Source organism: Salmo salar, chromosome 16, assembly GCF_965601325.2.
Source record: "Salmo salar chromosome 16, fSalSal1, whole genome shotgun sequence".
In the NCBI taxonomy this organism is placed as follows: domain Eukaryota; kingdom Metazoa; phylum Chordata; class Actinopteri; order Salmoniformes; family Salmonidae; genus Salmo; species Salmo salar.
Window position 1 is genome coordinate 74,625,505 of NC_138306.1, and position 17,449 is coordinate 74,642,953.

At 43.5% G+C, this 17,449-nt stretch overlaps 1 protein-coding gene across 1 annotated transcript; it reads right to left on the bottom strand.

Moving 5' to 3' along the window:
- Positions 1-4,653: 4,653 nt before the first annotated feature.
- Positions 4,654-17,107, bottom strand: LOC106591034 (glycogenin-1). The gene is made up of 7 exons (XM_014182204.3): positions 16,950-17,107; positions 15,969-16,104; positions 15,644-15,818; positions 15,384-15,546; positions 14,865-14,991; positions 7,549-7,774; positions 4,654-5,406 (listed from the first exon to the last, which is right to left on the bottom strand). Exons 1-7 carry the CDS (start codon positions 16,954-16,956, stop codon positions 5,236-5,238), a joined length of 1,005 nt encoding a protein of 334 aa, XP_014037679.1. The 5' UTR covers positions 16,957-17,107; the 3' UTR covers positions 4,654-5,235.
- Positions 17,108-17,449: the final 342 nt, after the last annotated feature.

Here is a 17,449-nt window from a genome sequence, read left to right on the forward strand (position 1 = left end):
GTTTTATTACACAAGCACAGTTTAATGTTAAGTGTTCAGAGAACGCTAACAGTAACAAAATATGGCTAATAAGTGTTGAAAGGAAACTAAATATCCCAAAACTGCCTTCTTGAATCAACTATAGACAAGGTAGGTTGAAAATCATGTTAGTTTGTATTCTGAGTAAACGGTTCCTTTAAAGATGGTATAGCGGGTGTTTAGAAGTTGTTTTGGCCAAGCATCCAACTTGCTGTTTACAATGTTTGAAAAATGGCTTTGAATTGCTCTGCAGTATGTTCAGGTATCATAAAATGAATTACAGCTTCCAATCTTTTCAGTGGCATGTAGGAAGAGTCATACAGTAGTTGAGCGTCACAATTTATTTATACTTCTCTGTACAAAATGTAATTGGTTAGACTTGATTATGTACACCTGGGGCAATGGACATTCAGGAGAATGGACATTTACAAAATGTTTCTGACAGAAATGTATTGTGTAGATCCAATATGCTGTCAGATAGATTGGAATAGTATAGGAGTGTGGGCTCTATTCATTCTATTTCCATCTTCAGCATGCAGTTCCAGATACAGCCCTGCCATTAGTTGAAGGCTGCCAATCCAATAGTTTCAGAAAAGTCTCACTTCCTGAGATCTGTATTCAAATATTTGCAAAAAAAAAATTACAAATAGAAGTAGTTGCTTTCTCAGATCCATATTCACATAGTTTACACAAGTAGGTACTCAAATAGTTTGAATAGTAACTTTGAGGTCTTTATTTGGGTTTAATAAGTGGTCCGTTTTTGGAATCTGTATTCCAATAGTTGTAGTCACCTCCAAAGTAGCTATTTGTTCCCCAAGAAAGATTTTTACTTTCCACAAAGCAGTTAAAAACTATATTTATCCCAGGTCTGAAACAGAGCGCACCTAAAATCACAACCTTTTGTTATGATTTCAATACCATCAGTGAGCGAGTGCGCGCACACCACACACACACACACACACACACACCCCACCCAGACAATCACACACAGTTCAGTAGGACTAGTAGTTAGGCTGTATTTGTAGTAGCCACATAGCTAGAATAAAAAAAACAGATGGAGACTTCTTCACCAGTCCTTTATTAAGTGTCTACAGAAAACAGAAACAACTACTGGGGTGTGTTCAGAACACACAAGGTTTCACAGCGTTTGGAAACTTCTCTATCGAGCAGTTTGTGGGTGTGTTAAGAGGGACCACAAAACTATTACGTCCCATTACTTACTAGATCAGTATAGGCTGTGTGTGTGTTATGATTCCCTACTGGCCTTATGCCCCCGTGTGCACTTGACTTGCTCACTCAGTCCCCTTCATGGATGTAAAAGCATTGGATTAATCATGGACTTGAGTTTTCACCATGTCAAAATAATATCTGATATGATTTTCCTCACACCAGTCCATTCCTTTTAAATCCACAAGGTGGGATGAAGGTACACACTTCAGGGAGAAGAAGAGACATCAGGGTGTTGATGTTGGAGGGTGGTGGAGGGGGGGGGGTTGACAAGGTGGGGCTGTAGGAGGGGTGAGTTGAGGATGGGGGGTGTCAAGTTGAGAGTAGAGAAGGGTGGAGTAGAGTAGAGCTGGAGGAGCGTAGAGGTAAGTCTGTAGGAGGGTTGAATGTGTAGAGTGGAGCTGGAGGAGCGTAGAGGTAAATCTGTAGGAGGGCTGAATGTGTAGAGTGGAGCTGGAGGAGCGTAGAGGTAAGTCTGTAGGAGGGTTGAATGAGTAGAGTAGAGTGGAGGAGCATAGAGGTAAGTCTGTAGGAGGGTTGAATGAGTAGAGTAGAGTGGAGGAGCGTAGAGGTAAGTCTGTAGGAGGGTTGAATGAGTAGAGTGGAGGAGCGTAGAGGTAAGTCTGTAGGAGGGTTGAATGAGTAGAGTGGAGCTGGAGGAGCGTAGAGGTAAGTCTGTAGGAGGGTTGAATGAGTAGAGTAGAGTGGAGGAGCATAGAGGTAAGTCTGTAGGAGGGTTGAATGAGTAGAGTAGAGTGGAGGAGCGTAGAGGTAAGTCTGTAGGAGGGTTGAATGAGTAGAGTGGAGGAGCGTAGAGGTAAGTCTGTAGGAGGGTTGAATGAGTAGAGTAGAGTGGAGGAGCGTAGAGGTAAGTCTGTAGGAGGGTTGAATGAGTAGAGTAGAGTGGAGGAGCGTAGAGGTAAGTCTGTAGGAGAGTTGAATGTGTAAAGTGGAGCTGGAGGAGCGTTGAGGTAAGTCTGTAGGAGGGTTGAATGAGTAGAGTGGAGCTGGAGGAGCGTAGAGGTAAGTCTGTAGGAGGGTTGAATGAGTAGAGTAGAGTGGAGGAGCGTAGAGCTAAGTCTGTAGGAAGGTTGAATGAGTAGAGTGGAGCTGGAGGAGCGTAGAGGTAAGTCTGTAGGAGGGTTGAATGAGTAGAGTGGAGCTGGAGGAGCGTAGAGGTAAGTCTGTAGGAGGGTTGAATGAGTAGAGTAGAGTGGAGGAGCGTAGAGGTAAGTCTGTAGGAGGGTTGAATGAGTAGAGTGGAGGAGCGTAGAGGTAAGTCTGTAGGAGGGTTGAATGAGTAGAGTGGAGGAGCGTAGAGGTAAGTCTGTAGGAGGGTTGAATGAGTAGAGTGGAGGAGCGTAGAGGTAAGTCTGTAGGAGGGTTGAATGAGTAGAGTAGAGTGGAGGAGCGTAGAGCTAAGTCTGTAGGAAGGTTGAATGAGTAGAGTAGAGTGGAGGAGCGTAGAGCTAAGTCTGTAGGAGGGTTGAATGAGTAGAGTGGAGCTGGAGGAGCGTAGAGGTAAGTCTGTAGGAGGGTTGAATGAGTAGAGTAGAGTGGAGGAGCGTAGAGGTAAGTCTGTAGGAGGGTTGAATGAGTAGAGTGGAGCTGGAGGAGCGTAGAGGTAAGTCTGTAGGAGGGTTGAATGAGTAGAGTAGAGTGGAGGAGCGTAGAGGTAAGTCTGTAGGAGGGTTGAATGAGTAGAGTGGAGGGGAGGAGCGTAGAGGTAAGTCTGTAGGAGGGTTGAATGAGTAGAGTAGAGTGGAGGAGCGTAGAGGTAAGTCTGTAGGAGGGTTGAATGAGTAGAGTAGAGTGGAGGAGCGTAGAGGTAAGTCTGTAGGAGGGTTGAATGAGTAGAGTGGAGGGGAGGAGCGTAGAGGTAAGTCTGTAGGAGGGTTGAATGAGTAGAGTGGAGTGGAGGAGCGTAGAGGTAAGTCTGTAGGAGGGTTGAATGAGTAGAGTGGAGTGGAGGAGCGTAGAGGTAAGTCTGTAGGAGGGTTGAATGAGTAGAGTGGAGCTGGAGGAGCGTAGAGGTAAGTCTGTAGGAGGGTTGAATGAGTAGAGTGGAGTGGAGGAGCGTAGAGGTAAGTCTGTAGGAGGGTTGAATGAGTAGAGTGGAGCTGGAGGAGCGTAGAGGTAAGTCTGTAGGAGGGTTGAATGAGTAGAGTGGAGCTGGAGGAGCGTAGAGGTAAGTCTGTAGGAGGGTTGAATGAGTAGAGTGGAGCTGGAGGAGCGTAGAGGTAAGTCTGTAGGAGGGTTGAATGAGTAGAGTGGAGCTGGAGGAGCGTAGAGGTAAGTCTGTAGGAGGGTTGAATGAGTAGAGTGGAGCTGGAGGAGCGTAGAGGTAAGTCTGTAGGAGGGTTGAATGAGTAGAGTAGAGGTGGAGGAGCGTAGAGGTAAGTCTGTAGGAGGGATGAATGGAGTAGAGGTGGAGGAGCGTAGAGGTAAGTCTGTAGGAGGGTTGAATGAGTAGAGTGGAGCTGGAGGAGCGTAGAGGTAAGTCTGTAGGAGGGTTGAATGAGTAGAGTGGAGTGGAGGAGCGTAGAGGTAAGTCTGTAGGAGGGATGAATGGAGTAGAGGTGGAGGAGCGTAGAGGTAAGTCTGTAGGAGGGTTGAATGAGTAGAGTGGAGTGGAGGAGCGTAGAGGTAAGTCTGTAGGAGGGATGAATGGAGTAGAGGTGGAGGAGCGTAGAGGTAAGTCTGTAGGAGGGTTGAATGAGTAGAGTAGAGTGGAGGAGCGTAGAGGTAAGTCTGTAGGAGGGTTGAATGAGTAGAGTGGAGCTGGAGGAGCGTAGAGGTAAGTCTGTAGGAGGGTTGAATGAGTAGAGTGGAGTGGAGGAGCGTAGAGGTAAGTCTGTAGGAGGGATGAATGGAGTAGAGTAGAGTGGAGGAGCGTAGAGGTAAGTCTGTAGGAGGGTTGAATGAGTAGAGTGGAGCTGGAGGAGCGTAGAGGTAAGTCTGTAGGAGGGTTGAATGAGTAGAGTAGAGTGGAGGAGCGTAGAGGTAAGTCTGTAGGAGGGTTGAATGAGTAGAGTGGAGTGGAGGAGCGTAGAGGTAAGTCTGTAGGAGGGTTGAATGAGTAGAGTGGAGCTGGAGGAGCGTAGAGGTAAGTCTGTAGGAGGGTTGAATGAGTAGAGTGGAGGGGAGGGGGGTTTGGCAGCAGCAGAGAAGTGTTTTCTGTAAACTGAAAGGCGACAACTAGAATAGGCCTAGTTGTGTAATAAGAGTCTTTGACAGTGGTAAGGCAACTAGTCAGACTACACAGGAAGTGAGGAAACCCAACAGGAAGTGATGACAACAAACATGACATGGCGAAATGACAAGTGCTACGGTGGGTTTTCCACTTTAGAAACGGGCTTCCTTCACAATAATCATAATATAAAGAAACAACCATGCACAACACGCATATGGAGAGCAAAAATAACCGCTGGGATGCAAACTTTAATAAACAAAATAACAGTTCTTCCATTTTATAGAGGGAAATACTTCACACCCACACATCTCTGAATACTTTAGAGAGTAAAAGCACAACTTCCCTATCTCTATCATTATCAGGCTTGACTGAGTAACTGGGTTAGAGCTGTTAAGAGTCATTGGGTCTGGATGGGACTTGGTGAGGCAGAGTCACAGTGAGGTTATTACTGAGTCATTACATACTGACCAAGGCTTCTGCGCTGAGGTGGTGGTATGGGGGCTGCATAGTGTAGTAAACTGGTGTTCAAACACTGAATGGACCTGTCTCTGCAGGACCAGGCCACACACAGACGCGCACGCGCACACACACACACACACACACACACACACAGAGAGAGAGAGAGAGAGAGAAAAACAGAGAGAGAGGCCCAGGATGGGACTGTTTTTCAATACGTCATGCTCTACCGCTTTCTCTTCTTATTCAACTGTCGAATAACAGTTGATCCCCGCCCTGACTGACGCATCTCAGGCCTGCCAATGGATGCGCTCTCCATCCGTCATCCCTCCTCTGGCCCTTTACTTGAGGAAGCAGTCCAGTTTCCTCTGGATGCTTTCGAAGGAGTCGGCTCCCATGTAGTCCGCCTGGCCCGCCTCCCATCGCTGCCTCCTCTCCTCACTGGACACCTGGGGCGCCTGAGGGGGAGGCGGGGGGAGGATGATCTCAACCACACTGTCACAGACCTCCTCCTATAGGGGGGTGGAGGGAGAGACAGGGGAGGCAAACCAGATGAGTGTTCTGAGACATGGAGAAATAATCACTAACAGCCATGAAGCATTTCCCCTCAACCCAAAGCATTGACCAATCAGCAGCTTCCTCTACAGAGAAACAGAACTAAGCGAAAAGCCAATCAGCTTCTTCCTGTTACCGTGGCAACTCCAATAAGCACAGCCGGCCGGGTTTTTAGAGTTGAACTAGGGTGTCAGAAGTATAGCACTACATCGGTGACTACATCATCACCCTACTGCAATATTATTATTGCACTATATAAGGCATATGGTGCCATTTCAGACATGCCCTTAGATTACCTGTTTAAAGTATCCATGAGAGACAGGGAGAGAGGTTACCATGTCAATGACTTGCCACTACAGAGGGTCACACACACACACACACACACACACACACACACCCATCAGCGACTGAAACCAGCAAATACTGTACTTAAACTTCTGTACGATTAAACTGTGAACACACTGTAATCAAATACACAAACTGTCCTTCAACAGTCCTCTCAAAACACATACAGTGCCTTAAAGCCCTTGCTTTAATCCACATTTGGTTGTGTTACAGCCCGAATTCAAAATTGATTAAATAGATTTGTTTCTCTCACCCATCTACACACCATACCCCATAATAACAAAATGAAATCTTAAATTTTTTTACACCCCTGAGTCAATACGTGTTAGAATCACCTTTGGCAGTGAGTCTTTCTGGGTAAGTCTCTAAGTGCTTTGCACACCTTGATTGTACATTATTTTATTTTTTATGCTCTGTCAAGTTGGTTGTTGATCATTGCTAGACAGCCATCTTCAAGTCTTGCCATTGATTTTCAAGCCAATTTAAACTATTTAACTAGGCCACTCAGGAAAATTCAGTGTCATCTTGGTAAGCAACTCCAGTGTATATTTGACCTTGTGATTTAGGTTATTGTCCTGCTCAAAGGTGAATTTGTATCCCAAGCTGAACCAGGTTTTTCCTTAAGGACTTCCCTGTGCTTAGATTTATTCAGTTTCTTTTTATCCTAAAAAACTCCCTAGTCCGTGCTGATGACAAGCATACCCATAACATGATGCAGCCACCACCATGCTTGAAAATATGACGAGTGGTACTCAGTGATGTGTTGGATTTTCCCCAAACATAACACTTTGTATTCAGGACAAAGTTAATTTCTTTGCCACATTTTTTGCAGTTTTACTTTTTTGTCTTATTGAAAACAGAATGCATGTTTTGGAATATGTTTTATTCTGTACAGGCTTCCTTCTTTTCACATTGTAAATTAGGTTAGTATTGTGGAATAACTACAATGTTATTGATCCATCCTCGGTTCTCCTATCACAGCCATTAAACTTGAAATGTTTTAAAGTCCCCATTGGTCTCATGGTGAAATCCCTGAGCAGTTTCCTTCCTCTCCGGCAACTGAGTTAGTTAGGACGCCTGCATCTTTGTAGTGACTGGGTGTATTGATACACCATCCAAAGTGTAATTAATAACTTCACCATGCTCAAAGGGATATTCAATGTCTGCTTTTTTAGTTTTTACCCATCTACCAATAGGTGCCCTTCTTTGCGAGGCAATGGAAAACCTCCCTGTTATTTGTGGTTGAATCTGTGTTTGAAATTCACTGCTTGACTGATGGACCTTACAATTATCTGTATGTGTGGGGTACAGCGATGAGGTAGTCATTCAGAAATCATGTTAAAACACAGAGTGAGTCAATGCAACTTATTACGTGACTTAAGCACATTTTTACTTTTGAACTTATTTAGGCTTGCCATAACAAAGGGGTTGAATACTTTGACTCAATATATTTAAGTTTTTCATTTTTAACTAATTTATTTTAAAAATCTAAAAACATAATTCCACTTCGACATTATGGGGTATTGTGTGTAGACCAGTGACACAATCTCAAATAAATTCAAGTTGTAACAACAAAATGTGGAAAAAGTCAAGCTGTGTGAATACTTTCCGAAAGCACTGAACATATCTCACAAGTCTTGTTATACATCTTTCAAGATTCAGAAACCATTGTCAGTACTGGAGCTCTTAAGAAGTACACACGCTATGAGACAGACACACACACACGCACGCACACACACACACACACGCAGTACCTCAGTGCAGCCGGAGCAGAACAGTGCGTCTCCATATGAGTCTCTGAGAGCAGGTAGGACCCCAGAGGAGTAGAGGTTCCACCACTGAACCAGGAAGTCAGGGTGCAGGTCACCCGAGCCAGGGGTCAGGGTGTGACCTTTGACCTTCCCAGTCTGGGTGTCATAGGAGTAGTTCCACGGCTTCACCTTCCCCAGGAAGTGGACCACCTTAGCCTCATGACCGTACCTACAAACACACACACCAGAGGTTGTAAATCAAATCAAATGTTATTTGTCAAATGCGCCGAATACAACAGTGAAATGCTCACTTACGAGCCCTTAACCAACAATGCATTTTTAAGAAAATACCTAATTAAAGAACAGCAGTAAAATTACAATGGCGGGGCTATATACAGGGGTACCGTTACAGAGTCAATGTGTGGTGGCACCGGTGTCGAGGTAATTGAGGTAATCTGTACATGTACAGCTGAAGTTGGAAGTTTACATACACCTTAGCCAAATAAATTTAAACTCCGTTTTTCACAATTCCTGACATTTATTCCTAGTAAAAATTCCCTGTCTTGGGTCAGTTAGGATCACCACTTTATTTTAAGAATGTGAAATGTCAGAATAATAGTAGAGAGAATGATTTATTTCAGCTTTTATTTCTTTCATCACATTCCCAGTGGGTCAGAAGTTTACATACACTCAATTAGTATTTGGTAGCATTGCCTTTGACTTGGGTCAAACGTTTCAGGTAGCCTTCCACAAGCTTCCCACAATAAGTTGGGTGAATTTTGGCCCATTCCTCCTGACAGAGCTGGTGTAACTGAGTCAGGTTTGTAGGACTCTTTGCTCGCACATGCTTTTTCAGTTCTGCCCACAAATGTTCTATGGGATTGAGGTCAGGGCTTTGTGATGGCCACTCCAATACCTTGACTTTGTTGTCCTTAAGCCATTTTTCCACATCTTTGGAAGTATGCTTGGGGTCATTGTCCATTTGGAAGACCCATTTGCGACCAAGTTTTAACTTTCTGACTGATGTCTTGAAATGTTGCTTCAATATAGCCACATAATTTTCCTCATGATGCCATCTATTTTGTGAAGTGCAGCAAAGTTCCCCCACAACATGATGCTGCCACCACTGTGCTTCACGGTTGGGATGGTGTTCTTTGGCTTGCAAGCCTCCCCCTTTTTCCTCCAAACATAACGATGGTCATTATGGCCAAATAGTTCTACTTGTGTTTCATCAGACCAGAGGACATTTCTCCAAAAAGTACGATCGTTGTCCCTATGTGCAGTTGCAAACCGTAGTCTGGCTATTTTATGGCGGTTTTGGAGCAGTGGCTTTTTCCTTGCTGAGCGGCCTTTCAGGTTATGTCGATATAGGACTCGTTTTATTGTGGATATAGATACTTTTGTACCCGTTTCCTCCAGCATCTTCACAAGGTCCTTCGCTGTTGTTCTGGGATAGATTTGCACTTTTCGCACCAAAGTACGTTTATCTCTAGGAGACGGAACGCGTCTCCTTCCTGAGCGGTATGACAGCTGCGTGGTCCCATGGTGTTTATACTTGCGTACTATTGTTTGTACAGATGAACGTGGTACCTTCAGGCGTTTGGAAATTGCAATGCAAATAGTCTGGGTAGCCATTTGATTAGATGTTAGGGAGTCTTATGGCTTGGGGATAGAAGCTGTTTAGAAACCTCTTGGACCTAGACTTGGCGCTCCGGTACCGCTTGCTGTGCGGTAGCAGAGAGAACAGTCTATGACTAGGGTGGCTGGAGTCTTTGACAATTTTTAGGGCCGTCCTCTGACACCGCCTGGTATAGACGTCCTGGATGGCAGGAAGCTTGGTCCCGGTTATGTACTGGGCCGTATGCACTACCCTCTGTAGTGCTTTGCGGTCGGAGGCTGAGCAGTTGCCATACCAGGCAGTGATGCAACCCGTCAGGATGCTCTCGATGGTTATCTAGGTCCCCATTCCTTATGATTGTACTGAATGATGTGATGCCTTTCTGCGCCCACTGTTTAAATCTGCTATCCTGAATTGCAGGGATGAAGCTGGGGTCGTATGTGGGCCAACTCAGCAGTTTGATCTCTCTGTCTAATTTATTTTGCTTAACTACCCTAAACCATGTCTTAAGAGAGAAATTAATCCACTGATTTTGTCTATTGTATATTTCTATTAGCATGTCCTTATTTCCCAAAACTGACTGTATGGGTATCTCTGTCAAAGTAGTCTCAATGTCTTTCCATTTGGATTCGTATTCTGAATTGCACCAACACACCAGAGGTCTCAATTGGGCTGACACATAATCATCTTTTAGGTTTGGTAAGGCCATACCCGCACAGTTTTTTGGCAATTGTAATGTTGTATATCTAATTATTTGTCTCTTACTGTTCCAGATAATCGTTGATATCCCATTCCCTAAACTGTTAAGGCAGGATTTCTATGGCTCGGTTACCGTATTTGTTCCAATCATCTCGGCAGGATGTTCATTTTGATTGTTTCAATTCTACTACTAAGATCTAAGGGAAGTGAATTCCACCTGTCTAGGTCATCATTTATTTTCTTGTTGATGTGATCGTAATTTATGCTATAAAGTTTGGCTGTATCTTTTGGTAGATATACTCCAAGATATTTAATGGATGAGGAGGTCCAGGGGAAGTTATAGCTACTCTTCAGCTCTTCCTGTGGGGTATAATTATATACTAGGGCTTGGGTCTTGTGTACTCTAAGCATATACCCTGACTATGTTCTAAATGTTTGTAAAACATCCATCCATCCATCCATCAATCTAGGTCCACTGGAGCCTGGGTCTTTAAGGAATAACAGAACGTCATCAGCCTACATGCATATCTTATGTTCACTGCCTCTTATTGTTATTCCCTCTAAGGTTGGGTCCTGTCTTATTGCCTGTGCTAATGGTTCGAGGTACAAGGAGAAGAGCGTGGGTGAAAGATTACAGCCTTGTCTGGCCCCTCGCTCTAATTTTATCGTTCGTGACAAATGTCCATTTATCTTTATTCTAGCAGTCGGACATGAATACAGTGATTTGATGCACTGTATCACTTCTTTGTTGAAACCAAATCTTTCCATAACTTGGAATAGATAATTCCATCCCACTGAATCAAATAGTTTTTCTTCACCTAGACTGATTAATATTGCACTTGTCTTATTACATTTACATTTAGTCATTTAGCGGACACTCTTATCCAGAGCGACTTACAGTAGTGAATGCATACATTTCATACATTTTTCCCCCCCGTAATGGTCCCCCGTGGGAATCAAACCCACAACCCTGGCGTTGCAAACACCATGCTCTACCAACGGAGTAATGTGGTCCATGACATGTACTGTTTTCCTCATGTTGTCCTGTGTCTGCCTATTATGTTTGAAACCAGTTTGATCTCCGTCAATCAATTCTGGGATTATGTTCTCCATTCTTTTGGCTATTATTGATGCATATAGTTTATAATCCGGGTTAAGAATTGCGATAGGTCTATATGAACTGTACTTCTTATCTTTACCCTCTTTTGGGATTACAGATATGATGGCCTCTCTCCACAATGGTGGAAGACCCCCCTCCTGCAGTGTCCAGTTAAAACAGGCCTTAACCTCTCTTGGGTAGGGGGCAGTATTTTCACGGCCGGATGAAAAACGTACCCAAATTAAAACGGCCTACTATTCGGGCCCAGGAACTAGAATATGCATATTATTAGTAGATTTGGATGGAAAACACTCTGAAGTTTCTACAACTGTTTGAATGATGTCTGTGAGTATAACAGAACTCATATGGCAGGCAAAAACATGAGAAAAATCCAACCAGGAAGTGGGAAGTCTGGTTCTTGTAGTCTTTTCAAGTCATTGCCTATCTAACACACAGTGACTTAGGGTTAATTTTGCACTTCCTAAGGCTTCCACTAGATGTCAACAGTCTTTAGAACCTAGTTTCAGGCTTTTGCAGTGAACAGAGAGCGAACAAGAAGGCCGGGAAGTTGGTGACTCAAAAAATGACATGAGTTTTGTGGCACGCATTTACGTGAAGAGGTATCTGTGTTCCAAAACGTTTTTCAAGACATTGGAATCGTCCGGTTGGAATATTATTGAAGTTTTATGTTTAAAAAGGCCCTAAAGATTGATGCTATACAACGTTTGACATGTTTCAACGAACGTAAATAGTACTTTTTTTAAAAACTTTTCGTTGTGAAATTTTGGCCGCGCTTCCTACATTTGGAGTAGCTTACTGAACACGCAAACAACAAGGAGGTATTTGGACATAAATTATGAACTTTATCGAACAAAACAACATTTATTGTGGACCTGGGATTCCTGGAAGTGTCTTCTGATGAAGATCATCAAAGGTAAGTTAATATTTATAATGCTATTTATGATTTTAGATGACTCCAAAATGGCGGGTATCTGTATTGCCTGGTGTATGTTTCTGAGCGCCATAGTCAGATTATTGCATAGTGTGCTTTCCCCGTGAAGCTTTTTTGAAATCTGTCACAGCGGTTGCATAAAGGAGATGGTTATCAATAATTCTTTGAATAACAGTTTAATATTTGATCAACGTTTATGATGAGTATTTTTGTAAATTGCTGTGCTGATTCACCGGCAGTATTGGAGGCAAAATATTTTCTGAACATCATGCGCCAATGTAAAATGCTGTTTTTGGATATAAATATGAACTTTATCGAACAAAACATACATGTATTGTCTAACATTGAGTCCTGGGAGTGTCATCTGATGAAGATCGTCAAAGGTTAGTGCTTAATTTTCGCTGAATTTCTGGTATTTGTGACCCCTTTCCTGCATGGAAAATGGCTGTGTGGTTTTTCTTGTGTTGTACCTGTCCTAACATAATCTGACTTTATGCTTTCGCTGTAAAGCCTTTTTGAAATCGGACAATGTGGTTACATTAAGGAGAAGTGTACCTTTAAAATAGTCGTATGTTTGAGAACTTTGAATTATGACATTTTGTTGATTTGAATTTGGCGCTCTGATTTTTCACTGGCTGTTGAATAGTGTGAACCGTGGGTGGGACTCTAGCGCTAGCGTCCCACCTGCCCAAGAGAGGTTAAGTAGAGGTGTTAGTTGTTCTCTGAAGGTCTTGAACCATTCTGAAGGGAAGCCATCAGTGCCTAGAGACTTATTTACTTTTAGGTGAGATATTGTTTATTCATTTCTTCAGTGGTTATTTCTGAAGTAAGTCTATCATTTTGCGGAGACATCAAGTGAGTTCAAAGAATGCTCTATTGTCTGTGCATCTGCCTTCTCTGGTTGCTTGTACAGATGTGTGTAATATGATTCAAATGCATTCTTGTAATCGTCTGTTTTGGGGTCTTTTATTTTGAAAATGGTATTCTGTGCTTGTTGTTTCCTGATTCTCCATGCTAGTAATTTGTTTGCCTTTGAGCCTGCTTCATAATATCGTTGTTTCAGGAACCTGAGCTTTTTTTCTACTTCTTCTCTATAAATCTGGTCAATTTCCTGTTTTAGCTTTTGAATCTCTTGTAATATAAGAGGATCTTTGTATTGACTATGAGATCGTTCTAAGTTTCTTAATGTTTCCTGTATTTTCAGTAGTTTCTGTGCTTTAATCTTCTTCTTGAGAGATGATGTGGCTATGATCTTTCCTCTAATAACCGCCTTAGCTGCATCCCACAATGTAGCAGAAGATACTTCCCCATTATCATTATTCTCCAGATAGATGTTCAATTCTGTCTTTATTGATTCCTTGAATGCTGGATCATTCAGCATGCTTGTAATAAGCCTCCATATAGTATTTCTTGGTTTGCTATCAAGGTGTAGAGTAAGGTAAACTCCATTATGATCTGATAAGTCGCACTGCCCGATCCTACAATCCTTAAGCCTGTGTCTATCTGCATTGTACATGAAAAAGTAGTCTAACCTGGAGTATTCAGTGTGGTGGGCTGAGTAAAAAGTAATTTATACCGCTTTAATTTTTGCTTGTAAGCAGAAATCAGGAGGCTAGAATTATGGTCAGATTTACCAAATGGAGGGCGAGGGAAAGCTTTGTACACATCTCTGTGTGTGGAGTAAATGTGGTCTTGAGTTTTTTTCCCCTCTGGTTGCACATTTAACATGCTGATAGAAATTATGTAAAACTGATTTAAGTTTCCCTGCATTAAAGTCCCCGGCCACTTGGAGCGCCACCTCTGGATGAGCATTTTCCTGTTTGCTTATGGCGGAACACAGCTCATTGAGTGTGGTTTTAGTGCCAGCATCGGTGTGTGGTGGTATGTAGACAGCTACGAAGAATACAGATGAAAACTCTAGGTAGACAGTGTGGTCTACAGCTTATCATGAGATACTCTACCTCAGGTGAGCAGAACCTTGATACTTCCGTAGATATCGTGCACCAGCTGTTGTTTACAAATATACATATGCCGCAACCCTGTGTCTTACCAGAGGCTGCTGTTCTATCCTGCCGATAGAGTATATACCCCCAGCTGTATGTTATTAATATTGTCGTTCAGCCACGACTCGCTGAATCATAAGATATTACAGGTTTTAATGTCCCGTTGGTAGGGTATACGTGCTTTCAGTTTGTCCCATTTATTTTCCAGCGATTGAACGTTGGCTAACAGTACGAATGGCAAAGGCAGATTAGCCACTCGTCACCTGATCCTCACAAGGCACCCCGATCTCTTGCCGCGAAATCTCTGTTTCTTTCTCCTGCGAATGATGAGGATGAGGGCCTGTTCGGGTGTCTGGAGTATATCCTTCCGACTCATTATATAAAATGTATTTGTCCAATTCGAGGTGAGTAATCGCTGTTCTGATGTCCAGAATCTCTTTTTGGTCATAAGAGACAGTATCAGCAACATTATGTACAAAATAAGTTACAAACAAAATAGCCTGGTTGGTTAAGAGCTAATAAAACGGAAGCCATCCTCTTAGCCATCCTAGTGTGTGTGGTGTGCCTTCTTGCGTTGCGTACTTCTAGAATAAATTAGGCTTAACTAGGAGAGAATGTATGTATATGTACTGTATCTGTACTGTATCTGCAGTACCAGTGTGTGTTATTTGAGGGCAGGCCTGAGCCACTCCTCTCCTGAAACTCAACACCACACACCCTTTCAACTGACCTTGGCTTGGCTTATTAACGCCAAAACATGCACTCTCACTTTTCTCCCTTATGCTCTCTCTCTCATTCGCTCACTCTTGCCGTCACTCGCCGTCACACACACACACACGAGGGCAGCAAGCCAGGGATTTGGAGCTAAAGTGTGATGTATGAAATAACTTCTACTGTGACAACACTGGAGTGTGTGTGTGTGTGTGTGTGGTGTGTGTGTGTACCTACTGTTTGAAGGCTGGTAGATAGGTGTATATAGCGATGCTGCTGAGGTTGTAGATAAAAGGCAGGTGTTTGGAAATGTCTGCTGTTGACCAGGTATTGAAGAAACTGTTCAGAACTCCTTGGTCCCCACCTAGAAAGAGAGAGAGAGGGAGAAGGAGAGAGAGGGGGTGGGAAAGAGAGAGGGGGTGGGAGAGAAGGGGAAGAGGGAGAGAGAGAAAAGGAGAGAAGGGGAGAGAGAGCGCGAGAGCGAGAAAGAGTGGGAGAGGTTAGAGGAGAACATGAGTTATTTTAGGATCTATAGGAGCTTGCTGGCAGCAGAGTTTAAGGAAAGTCCATAGGAGATATAGCCTTTATTGCGCCACCCCGAACACGCACTCTTTGTACCATGTATTTAATTCTGTACTGCAGCTGCTTGCTCTTGGCCAGGGCTTCCATCAAAAACACATTCATACCTCAATGGGACTCACATGGATAAAACACATTCACATCTCAATGGGATAATAATAATAATACAGAACTCACCGTCAAAGCTGCCGTTCTCAGTGCAGTGTGTCATAAGGCTGCGGTATGTTTCATTGGACGGTTTAAAGACGAACACGCCCGAGTTGAAACAGTCTGGCCAACCAGGATCAGGCGCAGCAGATAACTCCTCCCTCTCAAACAGCTCATCGATGTTGGACAACACCTGCGTACACACACACACACACACACAATATTGAGCCCTGAATACAGACTTGCTGTAATTTGTACTGAGTAAGGAGTGTGAGTGCGCGTATGCTCACCAGTGTGTCAGCGTCCATAAACACACACTTGGTGTAGTGTGTGAGTGTCCAGCAGTGCAGCTTGGTGAAGGTCACTCCGAGGTCTGGTCTCTTCATCAGGGCCAGGTGGGCCGTGTCCCCAGAGTCCAAGATATCCACCACACACACCTCGTCATAGATGCTACTCAGCATGGCCCTGCAACACACACCACACACACACACGGTTTGAGTTGGGTGTTACTTGCTCAGGTGTACTCAGGCCTGGACAATACAAAACTAACAGAGACAAGGCCATGGGTGTGTCAAACACTGAACATAGATCATGGGTTGTGTGTGTATGTGTTACCTGCAGGGCTCTGCTACGTGCGGTCCAATCAGAACCACCAGTTGTTTGGTTGTGTTATGGTTGCGTAGCGACCTCCCCAGAACCATTGCTCCTTTGGCATAGTTGTCATTTGTGGCCAGAGTCACATATGCTTGGTCTAATCACACACACAAGTAACTGACTAGTTAATTGTAAATAACACTGGAACAGAAAGAGAAAACAGCTTCTGTCTGGCACCTGAACCCTCTCTACAATACTTATATCGGTACTTCATATCAGAACGGCCTATAGGGAGTACAGCTAGGGTAACCATAGACCCTCTACCCGTCCCTACCATAGAATAGCCCTATAGCTTACACACTGTACTATAACTGTCATATGTCAACTTTATTGGTAATGTCAAAGGCAGTTCTGCACGAGCCGATTCCACTTGCGAGATTGACCAGAGACAAGAAACGCGTCGAGTTTAAAACGAGTGATGAGGATTTTAAAAACCACTGCGTGTGATCTCTCGGGTAAATATAGTAGAATACATAAGCATATAGCTTAAGTGCGTGTTTGATATATCACTACGCAGAGTAAACAAGTGCACACTTCGCGATGGAGGAGAGAGGGAATTCAATTCAGCAATGGCCGAGCCGCACGTAGGCACAGACCCTGCAGGACCGTAAACACAACAAGCACACGATGCACTTTCAGTTTAAGTCATCATATTTGTTGCCTACGCGGATAACGTTAATTTAACTACATCGCGGCATAAAACTAGAATCTACATATAAATGGAAGGACTGTATAACTGCGTGCAATATGCGTACGCACCAAACCATATATAATCACATTGTTGCTGAAAGATGGCAACGCAAAACTACTGGAATTTTCGTGTGATTCGGCTATAGCTTCAAACCATAATATAATAAAACAACATATATTAATATAGCAACACTGTTTAATGGTTATAGGCTATTCCTGTCATCCTTATCAACCGACTGTCCGCTGTCTTACCCGCCATGGTCAGTTATTCGGTGTGGCCGTAGCTCGGGAGGGTCTGGAGTGCTAGATTCGGTGTGTAACGGGAGTTTTTCGGTAGCAACATAGAGCTAGAAGACACAGCAGTTGACTGAAAAGAGGACGGAATCAAGTCAGGAGGCCACATTCGCGTCATGTGATCCGTGACAGCGCACACGCCCCCCACAATACACGCACGCAATTTAGAATCGAAATGTTTGCCAGTTTTAGTGATTATTTTAGTTTTATTACAGTTTTTTAAATAGATATTTGATCTTAAGGATAAGCCTAATGATCATACCTGTTCACAGGAACGGAAATGTAAAATAGCGGTACATAGTACAACTATATCAACATCATTCAGTGTTATTTATGGTAAGTAAGAGCTTGCTAATTGTTTAAAAGACCACTGTTCCTTTAGCGACTCCTAGTGGTGAGTTGGTGAACATGCACCCTGGGCTGACGAAACGAGGATACATTATTTATTTATCTTTCTT

Bases quoted from the DNA above. Each gene is read 5' to 3' on its own strand.
- LOC106591034 (XM_014182204.3), bottom strand. The intron at 15,819-15,968 runs GTAACACATACA...TGTGTGTTGCAG, and splicing joins CACGTAGCAGAGCCCTGCAG to GGCCATGCTGAGTAGCATCT. The intron at 14,992-15,383 runs GTGAGTTCTGTA...CTCTCTTTCTAG, and splicing joins TGAGAACGGCAGCTTTGACG to GTGGGGACCAAGGAGTTCTG.